This window comes from Brassica napus, chromosome C4 (assembly GCF_020379485.1).
Source record: "Brassica napus cultivar Da-Ae chromosome C4, Da-Ae, whole genome shotgun sequence".
NCBI lineage: Eukaryota > Viridiplantae > Streptophyta > Magnoliopsida > Brassicales > Brassicaceae > Brassica > Brassica napus.
This window is the reverse complement of record NC_063447.1, coordinates 57,964,640-57,978,283: the sequence shown is the minus strand read 5'-3', so window position 1 is coordinate 57,978,283 and position 13,644 is coordinate 57,964,640. Positions and strand designations below refer to the sequence as shown.

At 33.0% G+C, this 13,644-nt stretch overlaps 1 protein-coding gene across 5 annotated transcripts; it reads left to right on the top strand.

The window, feature by feature from the left end:
* Nucleotides 1-9,590: 9,590 nt before the first annotated feature.
* On the top strand, nucleotides 9,591-13,243 carry LOC106391437 (BEL1-like homeodomain protein 1). Of its 5 annotated transcripts, none has more exons than XM_048755044.1 (7): nucleotides 9,591-9,685; nucleotides 9,758-9,877; nucleotides 9,977-10,025; nucleotides 10,270-11,144; nucleotides 11,536-11,924; nucleotides 12,037-12,097; nucleotides 12,190-13,243. In XM_048755044.1, the coding sequence occupies exons 4-7, from the start codon at nucleotides 10,335-10,337 to the stop codon at nucleotides 12,958-12,960; spliced, it is 2,031 nt and encodes a 676-aa protein (XP_048611001.1). In that variant the 5' UTR covers nucleotides 9,591-9,685; nucleotides 9,758-9,877; nucleotides 9,977-10,025; nucleotides 10,270-10,334; the 3' UTR covers nucleotides 12,961-13,243. The 5 variants fall into 5 exon arrangements, with proteins under 5 accessions (XP_048611001.1, XP_048611000.1, XP_048610998.1 ...); XM_048755043.1 differs by having other exon boundaries at nucleotides 9,593-9,685; nucleotides 9,758-9,881; XM_048755045.1 differs by having other exon boundaries at nucleotides 9,615-9,685; nucleotides 9,800-9,877.
* The last annotated feature ends 401 nt before the right edge of the window (nucleotides 13,244-13,644 follow it).

Below are 13,644 nucleotides of genomic sequence, written 5' to 3'. Positions count from 1 at the left end.
CGTCCAAATTCTTTCATGTTAACAAAAACAACCTATTCCATTTACATATACAATATTTGACAATAAGTTTTAAAAATAAACGGAAGTGTTAACCCTGAAACTATTTATGTAGATGAAGAAAAAAAACAATATCAAAGTGGGAATTTTCATTAATAAAATGGAGTCGCTGGAGTAAATGAAGAAAATAAATGTATAAAGGTAAGCAGAGATAAAGAGCCGTGGAAAAATGTAACAAGAGTAGGATTGGCTGCTTTCTTGACTTAAGGGGGACACGTGGGACCCTCCTATTTGTGGAGCTGTACGACCCCTATAAAGGATTGAAAAAGCGGGAAGAGTTTTGATTAGGTTGTGGGTCCCAGCTCGAGGACGAATCCTCTTCGCTTAAAATATTTTTTAAAGAAATAATATTAAAAAAAAAAAATTGGAAATATTAGGGAGGAGAAAGAGCCAGCACGTGTGGGGTCCATGTTACTGTACACGCGTCAACTCCACAGCTTCCAAGCTTCTCTTTCTTTAATTAACACGTATGGGTCCTCTTTCTTTTTATTTTATTTTTAAGGTCGGAGTAAATAAATATTCAGTTCGATTGAAATCGATAAGAATGAAGAAAATGTGTGATCAAGATTTTTTAGGTTGTAAACTTGTTAGGTTTCTATTAGATTCTTTTAGTTGGCTGCATTTGTGTAATCAAATTTAATTTGAATGTTCTTTGAAGAAAATTTAATGAGCCAAGAAAAGTCTTTATACTTGTTACAAATCTCGATTTGCTTTAAACAAATACTAGCCTTGGGTCTTCTCTGAAACATGAGTTTTTCTCTAAACCTAATTTAGTTGTGGATGATTAGATTCATTGTTTAACACGAAATAAATAGGTGAAACCCGCTTTAATTTAATAGTTTAACTAAAAACTTGTATAATTACATATCAAGAAGAATGGGGTGGGATATTTCAATTTAATTTTGGATTAGTCCTTTGTTTGATTTTAGATATTCAGTTAAGAAAAATAAATTTGTAAAATAAAAAATCACCATTTTTTTTTTGATAACCATAGTATCCGAATGCCCCGAGGGGATCCGACTAGCACCTAAAGACCGTCCGGGTAAATCTGAGCCACTAAGGGCCCGCCGGAGCCCGCCGAAGGCATCCACGGGAGCTGGGTATCCTCATGTAATAAGCCCAGTGGCCACGCGCAGTTGGAAGTGTCCGTATTAGGTCCAAAGATCCCTCAAGAGCAACATCCGCCAGAGTTGGCCCTCGAATCCGAGACCTCCCGAAAGAGGGGAAGGGAGCGAGATTGTTCAACCACCACTGGACCACTAACGCGTGATTAAAAAATTACCATTTAATCACTAAATTATTAACTTTTGTATTTAGACGTAAACATCAAATATTTCTAAATACAATATATAAAAGATATAAGTTCAATATTTCCAAATCTTTAACTTTAAATCTAACACAACTATCACAAGTATTTTTGGTTTTGATTATATAGTAGATAATCATTTTCTTTTATTTTTATTTTATTGTGTTTCTTCTATTTATCCAAAAGCAAAACGTGTAAAAATTTTAGATTGTTAACTATGTTTAAATTTAATGTTACTAATATATTAAGTTAATCTAATTAAATAAATATATTGGATTTTTTTTTCAATTCGGTTTAAAATTAAACCAAACCAAATCGTTTACATTGATAAAAACTTTAATTGAATTGATGAGACATATATTTTGGTTTGATTGGGGTTGGTTTGAATTTAGTTGATTCAATTCGGTTTTCTATCCACTCTTATGGGACTGAGTCTTAATTGTTTTTTATATATATACTGATTAGGTATGGTTATATTAGTTAAGAAAAAGTTTTAATGCAATTTTTGGTATAATATAAATATAATTGTAAGAAATAAAAAAACTTTAAGATCGGCACGGTATAAGTACAATCATCAAACATAAATCTTTATATATGATGTAGAATAATTAGTTTTACAATTTTCATATAATTTTTTTATAATTTATAAGAAACTAATGAATTAACATTAAAAACAAGATTGCTTACCCGTATTTTTATTTAATTGAAACATTTTATATTACTTAAAATTCTTTTCAAAATCATCCATTATTTGGGTTTATCTATATTATTAATATAATAACAGTTTGAAACGGATAAAAAGTAGAACGGTGGGCGTTAAAAAGAAGTAGAAAGGAGAAACATACATATACTATAGTATAATTAAGTTTAAAAAAAAAAAAACTATGGTATAATGATATTTTTTAATTAGCTTGAGTTTGTTTATAAGTTTAGATTTACTGGATTAAGCCTATAACAAGAACTTAAAGTAAAGCTATTTTAGAAAAACATTTCTCAAAAAAATGCTATTTTAGAAATTTTCCGACTTAAAAAAAAAAGTAAAGTTCAAATCCAATGTTACAATTTGATGAACAAGTTTGGCTACTTCAATGTTCGTGGGAGACAATTATTCGCATAAAATGGAGTTGCGCAAATACATATTAACGTTTTCTGTCTTAAATATTAACATAAAGTTTGTATCAGGAAATAAATAGAAAATCAAGGTCTCAATTATTGTTTATTAAGGGGTCACTAAAAGGCCATTAGCTTGATTGATATAACAGCTTATCTGTTTTACAGCTCCCATCAAACCAAAGGCTTAAACCTTAAAGTATCAATTAGGTTAAACTGACTCGTCTAATTAAAAATCAAAATCAAATCAACTTTATTAGTTATATTAAGAAACTCAAAATTATCAAATTAAATCCCGGTTTATCATTTAAAAAAGGCTTAAGTCGCGGTTTAGAATAAATCATTACAATACATAGGATCTATATTTAAGAGCTGGTTCTTACTTTTATTAGTTAAAAGTTAAGAGACATGTTCTTATATTCTGCTAAGAACCCTACCCTAAGAACTCTCCGATAACGATGTTCTAAATTCCCCCGTGCATATTCGAATTGTTTAACTATATATTTCAAATCATTTTCCACAAATTTGGAAAAGGTACTTTTAATATTACTAACATTGTACGTACAATCTGGATGTGACTACAGTTTTGCAGTTTTTCAAGACCCCCAGCCCCCAATAAAATATAGTGAGAAGTACATAATTGAGTAATTTATTATAGAAGATCATGTTTAAACTTTAAACCAATGACTAATTACTATCTCATAATCAGACTAATACACTAAATCAACGTCGCACACAGCAAAAACAAGACTGGGACACAGAGTCACTGAAATGGATAATATAGTGATTTGTTATATAACTTGGAGTACTTAACTTGCTAAATAAGGTACATATGAATGAATATGATAGTGCGTTAGTAGCTCGAATGCATATGGAGGCTGAGCGTCTTAGTAATTGGAATAAAAACATCCTTTTCGTTCAAAAAGGTTGTACAGTTTTAATTTACGACATACGTATTTTCTTTCCCTGAGGATGAGCTTTCACTTGCAGTACAGTTTTCTGATTTCGCCTGAAATTTTGTAAAAGCTAAAACTTAAAAAAATATTGTAGAAAATCGTTGCAAACCAACAAAAAGCTATTAATTTACGACATACGTATTTATTGTTGTTTTTAGACAAACGAGAAAAATTAAATAAAAATTTGTAATTTATTAATCGGTGTGCAAAAACTTTAAAATCCACTTATTTTGATACAGAGGGAGTATATTTTATGAAATTAGCTGCTTATAATAAAAATACAGTTTAAATTTGTAAGTTAACATTAGTAGTAAAAATACTTTTGTGATGGTAATTACGTGATTATTGCAAATTGACCTCTGAGATAAATTCGTGATAATTCCAGATGTTTTCACATGTATTATATCAAACTTGAAATAGATATATATGTGCAATTTTATGTGATGAATTAGCAATCGTAAACATGTGTAGCAATGTAGATTCATGACTATGTATGTACGTAGAATTTCTTTTTATAATTGTGATATTTTATTTTCACATATTCACACACTCACACCAATAATTTTAGCAAATCTATTTAAGATAATGCAAACGTCACTACTGTGAATTTTGTTGCAAAGTTCGTGGCAATATTGTTGCACAAAGTTCGTGGCAATATTGTTGCACAATCTTAAAGTGCATGTAAGAAATTTGTGGCATTACGGTAAAATGATGAGTCCTATATTATGACAATGTTATGCGGTATTTTATCCAAAAAGTAAGAGAGATAAGTATGCTACTAGCTAGTGGCAAAATCACAAAACAGTACTCTCGTAAGATTTTGCAAACACTTTCAAATAAACTGTAAAAATCTTGACAAAAACCTGTGGAAAAGGTTAAAAATTACATTTAACATTTTTTAAAGAGATAGTTGTAATTGGTGATGTCTTCCACCACCACTTACTACTCCATCGCTTTTTACTAGTAACCATTTGACTATTAAATTAAAACAGTACCATAATTATGGTATTACTTCCACTACAATTCAAACATGATAAGAGTTTGTCTATGTAAATTGTTGTTCTAGAGATGGAAATTTTAAGGTTTAACATCGAAAGTTAGAACCGAGAATTAGCAGAGACCTAATATCTTATAGGCCCACAATATATGACATATATTGATTTAGTCATTGTTAATCTATTTTAAGTTGAAGCTTTATTAAACTTATCATGCATGGTGAGTGCAGGTGACATGGTTAGATTTGGTAACTCAATATGATCAATTTATTTGTCGGTCTATAGTAAAATTCAGTTTGAGATATACTGATGATCACCATTTCGAAATTGTCTATTAGTTTCCTACATAGAAATTAGAAGATACTTTGATCAAAAAAAAAAGAAAAAGAAATTAGAAGATACTATAATAATATGGTATAATATAAACCATTATAATGAATTATTATCAATCAGTTTATGTAAATTTTAGAAACAACAAAACTAGGTTACCAGCAACCATTCCTATATTGAACTGAAAGGATTATTTTGTTCACTTTATAAATGATGGGTTTCAAGGAAACGTTAAATACACTAGGACTAAGAAAATTACATATTAGCCAATAAATTACAATACCATAATTGTTGAATATTGGTACATAGATGTGGAACATTTTTCTCGTTTTTGTCAATAGTTACAGCATTGCGCCACTAAAAATAATTATTCATATACGACATAATATGGTTACCAATCTTATGTGTCGAACATATAAAAATCATTAGACCAAAACTTAAAAGGTCAGACAGACATACTTAACATGTTTAGTTAATCAATTTTACTGATTTGTTCAAAAAAAAAAAAAAAAAAAATCAATTTTACTGATTGTGAATCTGTGATTATGTATAAATGGTCTCTGAACTCTCTACTAAGATGGCGTATTACATTTTCCATTGGAGAGTTTAAACTTTACAGCAGGTCATATTATTATTTTTATTTGATTATAATGTTGCTAATTTAAATGAATATAGTATCATTAGATAAATTTACTTTAATAAGTCTTTTTAAGAAAAAATATAGAAATAGAGTAGCATTAGAAATCTTACTTTTTACTAATATCAAAAACTATTCTAAATTTTCTGTTTCAATAACTGAAAAATTCTGAGCTTCAAAATAAATAAAGAAAAATAACTGAATTCACATAGATAACATACCGTTTTGTGGACAGTGAACAAGTTCAAGTAGATGCTTAAATTAGTCTACGTAAAAGTGCGAACAATTTATACAATTAATAAATTCATTTTAAATTTGTCTACATATATACTTTTATACTGTTTAAAAACGTTCACTAATTTATTGTCTTACTTTACGAATTAACTCTGCTGTAAATGTTTTTTGAAATTTTCATATGAATTCAGAGAGTGCTTAAAAAAAATAAAAATCTGATTTGAAACTACGATATTCGCAGGAATTTAGATTTTAGACACTTTACTAATATATTCACTACAAATTTACAAAATACTTTTACCAAAAAAAAAAATTACAAAATCCAAGTGCACTACGTGGTTTTAAATTTATTTATTTAAGTGGGGCCATTTTTTCCATCATGGTTCATTATCGTTATGGTTATCATCATCTTTCTTCTTTCTTCTTTCTTCTTTCTTTCTCAATAATTTAGATTTTTGTGTAATTGAATATTATAGTTTTAAATCTCCATTTCTTACAAAAAAAGGTTCTCTCCTCTCCTCTCCTAGTGAGAGAATTTCTCTCCTCCCCTAGTGAGAGAATTTTTCTCCATTACTCTAACCTTCTTATCACACTTTTATCTTTCAGAAAGTTTAGAGTTGATTTAAGAGTGAGAGGTTGTCGTTTTTTGTTTACCGGTTTCGGTACTTCGACCGATTCTTGTCTTCGACGGTTGATCAGTACCTCCGATGATCGTGCGGCTTTGCCTCCGGGAAGCGATGGCTTTCATAGCGCCGACTTCGCCGGCCTCTGTCTCTGGGAGACGATGTCTTACTTAGAATCGTTCTCGCCGGCACCGATCCATCTACGATCCAGTTCTTCGTTGACCGATTGTCTCTCGCTCTGTACCTCCGACGATTCTTCTCTCCAATTGATTTGGTTTTTGCATCTTCAAGCTTATCTTCATCTTCAAAGATGCTGGATCTTTTCATGCAAGATAGTCGGAATTGAAGGATCGATTGTAGGCGTCGATGTTCTTTTTCCGATTCGTAGATCCACCAGTTTTGGCTCTTCGGTTCGAGCCCTTGTGAAGATTGGTTCTTCCGTGGTTCGTCTTCGCCGTCGGCGGAGTTCCGTCGCCTCTTCTGGTTCCGGTGGAAGGAAGTGGTTCTTCGTCTTGACCCGTGTTCATTGATCGCCGGGCGATCGTACAAGTGGAAGATGACGTGTCGTAGCTTGCTTCCTCGACGGTTTAATTTTTGTGTTTTGGGTCTGTGTGTTGGACCTTCGTCTTTCTGTTAATTGGGCTTGCATTGCCATTTTGTCTTGTAATGTGTTAGGTTTAGTCTTTTTGGGCTCAGTTCCATTAATAAAATTCCTAGAGGAAAAAAAAGAAGAATATTATAGTTTTCTGCAGAAGGAGACGTTTCCTCGTTTTTGTGCTGTTTGGATCTTCTGACACACTTCACTTTTCGTATTTCAATTTCTCTAATCCCTTATGTACATTTAAAATATTAATATATTCCTGATTTATATATTCTTGGCGGGTAATCCTTAGCTTAATTAAAACAGTTAGAGAACAAAGAGAGACTGGAAAAAATAATAATAAGTAAAATGGAAAGCAACGTTAATCCGTTGATTTTTACTCACCTAGATAACAAAAACAAAAAGACTATCGTTTCTCATAGGCAGTGTCCAGCGTAAAAGAACAAAACTTTGCTCATTGATCTTTCTCGCTGTTGAATAATAGAGATATTTATTTTCTGAAAAACTTATAAATTGCGCTTTCTTTGTTGTTATATCAAACGGTAGGACTTTTTTTTAGAAAAGAAAAATGATTTAGGGTAAGGAACAAACGGTAGAACTTTTACAAACAATTTATTCAGTCGCTGGAATATCATATTGTTGACGATTAACACCAATGAAACATAGGTTTTACGTTTATTTGATAAACAGAAACATCTTAGAAAATTTGCTTTAAAAAATTAGGATGTGTACTTTGTAACAAAAACATTACAAATTTTGGTATATTCTTTATAATTTTCAAGTTTAGATTTATTTGACATCTTTAGTGTACAGTCTGAACTTGATGATAAAAGTCTGTTAGTATAGTAATCTGAAGAATATTGTATGTTCAGGATTGTAGTTATATCAGTAAAGAAAGATTTGGGTTGAGATGCGTGTTGGATTTCTTTTTATTATAAAACATTAACATAATATTAAAATGAAAAAATTATATGATTCTAAATTGGACACGACATACATATCACTATGTCTTGATGCGATAATAATGATTTCCTCTATATAAAATTATGTAATGTATAAATATCTAAATAAGGGTGTTTGGTTGTTAGGATATGTGGGTTCATTACCTGGTCAATACATAAAGGCCAAGGTCATATCATACGAGTTCCTCTGTTATTAATCCATTTGCACCTACACGAATTATAAACTCTTGTAAGATTATATATATATATATGTCTGTGAAGCTTAAAATATTTTTGAAAATTTGATTTTATGATTTACTGGCCTGGATGCTAAATTGAATATTAGAAGTAAACAATCATATACAGAAGTATTTGAAATTAAATATCTAACATATTTTATAATGTTTGTCTTCGTATAGATTTTATGTATCAACGTGCTAGATAGGCCTGGGCATTTTAACCTGAATCCGAAAATCCGAACCGGAATCGATCCAAAAATATCCGATCCGGAACCGCACCGAAAATTTACAAGTACTTTTTGGGTCTAAATTTTTTTTACCCGAAAGAACCGGAACCGAAAAGAACCGACCCGAACAGACCTGGACCCGAAAAAAACCGACCCGAATAGACCCGAACCGACAAGAACCGATTTGTACCCGACTTAAAAACATATATATCTAAAACTATGATTTTTTGTGTTTTATTTTATATATTATTTTATGATTTAGTTGAAATATCCTTTGGTAACAACATTTGTTATTATTTTGTAATATTATTTAAATAATATAAAGCCTTAAAATGTAAAATTTAGAGTTTAAAAATATTTTATTTTAATTATTAATAGTTTCTTTTAAGTTATTTTGTAAAATTTTAGATATATATGACAAATATCGACTAAATTTGATGAAATTAGGTATGTCATGTTCTTTTCAGATCCTAAATACCCAAACCCGATCCGGACCCGAAAAATTACGGGTATTTTATGGGTATTTTAATTATAGACCCGAACCCGAGAAGAACTGACCTGAATCGAAAATTACTAAATACCTATTAAGTCTAAATATTTAAGATCCGAAAGGAACCGACCCGAACCCGGCCCGAAGACCCGAACGCCCAGGCCCAGTGCTAGACATAGTAATCATTCTGAATCCCCGCTGTTATTACAACATAGTGTATGGTAAAACGTTTTGAGAAACGATGAAGTAAAGGCTTTCTTAAAAATATATACATTATGAAAGAATTCTATGCAACTTATTACAGAAATTATATATATTCCTGTTTTGTTATTTTATTATTGTTAAAGATGTGAAACCAATGGCTCTAATCTTTCAGAGATGTTTCAAAATTAAGCATAGTGCATTTTTATACCAAAATATCGTTAATTAAACATATTAAAAATATATAATTTATAAATTATGAAAACTTTCTAGTATCCATTTTATTCGGTAAGTATAAGGAAACTCACATAGTTTATTATTTTTGCCATCTAAGGAAAAAATTCGAACATGGTTGGATTGTTCATTTAGTTTATTAAACTAAACATAGTATAAAATTAGCCGGTGGCCAACATAAAGTTGTAAACACAACAGAAGCTTAATTTTTGTGAATACAACATATACAAGTATCAGTATCGGTATCAATATCAATATCAATATCAATATCAATATGAGTCGAATTAAGTTCTGACAATACTACACTAAATTTACATAGTGACTTCATGTCTTACAAATTTGTTAATGTCATGAAATGAAAGAAGAAACATAATAAAACGTTTTGGTTATAAGATATACGGGCCCTAAGATATACCGACCATAACACAAAAGAAGAAAAAAAATAGAGGGAAGATGGTGGCGTACTAAGACTGTGGGAAGATTAATGAGTGAAGGAAAAGATGGGTATCTTTTATCTCTCCTTTTCTTTTATCCTCTCTCTCTCTCTCTCTAATATAATATACATTCGTCTTTCAGCTTTTTAAATGTATTTTATATTTCCCCTTTGAGCGAGAAAAGAGTTGCAGAGAGATCTTTGAGTCTGACACAGAGACCAAACTCACATAGCAATCACACACACACACATCTCCATAAAACGTAGGTATGTATATAAGTGCATATTCGTGTGTGAGTGAGTCTGTCTCTCTCCCTCTTTCTCTTTGATACAAATTCTCTATTGTAACTTTCCTTTTGCAGCTTGAGATGATCATGAAACACGTGCATCATCAGATCTCTATCAATCCAGGTTCTTCATCTTTCTTTTCTATTTTATATAATTTCAGCTTCCCCCTTAACTCTATTATTTTATTATATTATTTTCAATCATGATTATGTCTTAATTTCCCATATCCATTATTCGTCTCTTCTTTTACTTCTTGATGGGATCACAATTCGTTCTTTCTTTTCTTTGAATTGTATATATAAGGATCTATATGAACTTATAGTGTTTTTTTGTTTTGCTCTTTTTGTTTGTTTCTATGATCAATCAGCTTGGTGAAAGAAGATCAAGAAACGTCACCTTTTCATTCGTGAGTAACAAGTATATACTAATAAGATGGCTGCCTACTTCCACGGAAACCCACCGGAGATCTCAGCCGGACCCGACGGTGGTTTACAGACGTTGATCCTCATGAATCCAACGACCTACGTTCAATACACTCAACAAGACGACGACTCAAACAACAACAACAATAGCAACAACAACGCTAACAACAACAACAGTTTTGTCTTCCTCGATTCTCACGCGCCGCCGCAAAACGCGAGCCAGCAGTTCGTTGGAATACCACTCTCAGGCCACGAAGCTGCTTCCATTACAGCCGCCGACAACATCTCTGTACTTCACGGATACCCTCCGCGCGTGCAGTACAGCCTCTACAACAGCCACCAAGTGGTGGATCCCACTCACCAGCAAGCCGCGTGTGAGACTCCACGCGCGCAGCGAGGCTTGTCTTTGAGTCTCTCGTCTCAACAGCAGCAGCAACAACAACACCAGACTCTCCATCACGTCGGGTTCGGGTCCGGACCAGGAGAGGACATACGGGTCGGCCCAGGCTCTACAGGATCGGGAGTAACGAACGGGATAGCGAATCTTGTGAGCTCCAAGTACTTGAAGGCAGCGCAAGAGCTTCTAGACGAAGTAGTCAACGCTGATTCTAAAGACATCAACACTAAATCCCAACTCTTCTCATCGAAGAAAGGTACCAGTGGTACTGATAATAAAGCTGTCGGAGAATCTTCCACCGGCGCCGGAGAAGGTTCTGGTGGTGGAGGAGAAGCTTCCGGGAAACGTACGGTGGAGCTAGGAACGGCGGAGAGGCAGGAAATACAGATGAAGAAAGCAAAGCTTAGTAGTATGCTTCACGAGGTATAACAACATAAACACTCCATATACGTACGTATTATATACAACCTATACCTATACTGAGTGATCTCTTATATCACACATGAAGTGGACTTCGAAAAGCTAGATAAGATTTTAAGTCACTTTCACTTCATATTATATTTATACAATTTCTTATATATATATATATATATCTTTTGTTCTCAAATCAAGAAATCTTATCGAGTTCCTCTCTTCTAAATAGATGATGATTATAAATTATCTTTTTCCGTATTTTTGAAAGACTATCAATTTTTATAAATAAAATATTGACCGTCAATTATATTATGGGTTTTTAAACTTAAAACTAACGATGATTATATTAGTCCAAGTCCATAATTTATAAGCTTCATGTGACCTTATTGCTTGGGAATAGGTGGAGCAGAGATACAGACAGTATCACCAACAGATGCAGATGGTTATCTCATCGTTCGAGCAAGCGGCAGGAATAGGTTCCGCTAAGTCATACACGTCGCTCGCACTGAAGACCATATCAAGACAGTTCAGGTGCTTGAAAGAAGCCATCGCTGGTCAGATAAAAGCGGCCAATAAGAGCCTTGGGGAGGAAGATTCTGTCTCTGGAGTTGGGAGGCTTGAAGGGTCGAGGCTCAAGTTCGTAGACCATCACTTGAGACAGCAGAGAGCTCTTCAGCAACTTGGAATGATTCAACATCCTTCCAATAATGCTTGGAGACCTCAACGTGGTCTCCCCGAACGAGCCGTCTCAGTCCTCCGTGCTTGGCTCTTTGAACACTTTCTTCACCCGTAAGTAAACCTCGCATCATCTTTACACATTCTTAGCAAAAAAAAAACATTCATACATCCATTCATTTTCACTTATATACAAAACTAAGTCTTGTGTTTGTTTACATTATAGATACCCTAAGGATTCGGACAAGCACATGCTAGCCAAGCAAACAGGTCTCACTAGGAGCCAGGTACGTACACTTCAAGTGATTCTTTGGTAGTGTGCTAATTAGGGAAACGTATTTTTATATGCTAATTAATTAATTAATTTATTTTTTATTAGGTCTCGAACTGGTTTATAAACGCTAGAGTTCGGCTATGGAAGCCAATGGTGGAAGAGATGTACACGGAGGAGATGAAAGAGCAGGGAAAGAACATGGGATCCATGGAGAAGACACCTAATATGGATCAAAACAACGAAGATTCTGCTTCTAAATCAACAAGTAACCAAGAGAAGAGTCCCATGGGAGGAGGAGGAGGCGCTGACAATTACCATATGAATCCTAATCATAATGGTGACCTAGAAGGCGTTACTGGAATGCAAGGAAGTCCCAAGAGGCTAAGAACAAGCGAAGAGACAATGATGCAGCCTATAAATGCGGATTTCAGCTCCAACGAGAAGCTCACAATGAAAATTCTAGAAGAAAGGCAAGGGCTAAGATCAGACGGTGGATACCCTTTCATGGGGAACTTCGGACAATACCAAATGGATGAGATGTCAAGGTTCGAAGTATCTGTGTCGGACCAGGAGCTCTTAGCACAAAGGTATTCAGGGAACAACAATGGCGTGTCACTCACTTTAGGGTTACCTCACTGTGATAGCTTGTCGTCCACGCATCATCAGGGTTTCATGCAGACTCACCATGGGATTCCGATAGGGAGAAGGGTGAAAATAGGAGAAGCAGATGATTATGGAGCCGCCGCCTTAAACGGTGGCGGAGGCTCGGCCGCAACCGTGCATTCATCAGCCGCAGCAGCCGCTGCTTACAATGGGATGAACATACAGAATCAGAAGAGATATGTGGCTCAGTTATTGCCTGACTTCGTTGCTTAAACCCATGAGCAACCATAAAAGGTTATTTATACATTAGTATATAGTTTTTCGTATACCATTGAACCAAAACAAAGAACAAAATTTAATTTTAGTCTTTGGTTATATATGGCCGACGGTTGTATATCGATTTTTGTAATTTGTTTTTCTTTTTATTGGGGGATGGATAGAATTATATGTATATGGGATTAGTTACGTGTAATAGCTTGCTTTTGGGTGTATACCAACATATATTTTTACTTTTTATTTTATTGTAATAATAAGATAGTGGCCTGAGTTTCCAATATGCTATGATGATTACAGAATATATCCCTCTCTTTTTTTAACAGGCAGAAAATCACATAATGGATAAGCTGCATGTTTGACCCAACAAGAAAAAAAAACTAAATGTATTAATTCACCAATCAGAAAAATGTATGCAGAGTTGGAACTTTGAATCTTTATTTTTAAGAAGTGGATATGTGTTGGAGACATATTCAAATGAAATTATACAAATATATACTTTAATTACGAAAAAAAAAATTCAGAATTTATACTGTAATTAGTTCATTAATTATAAATATTAATATGTTAAAATCCAATTTTTATTTTTCCTAATTTCAAAAGCTCAAAAAAAGATTTTACGAATTGTTGAAAGTTAGTTTAGATTATTAACATCAAATATAAGAAGAGAATTATTAATTACGA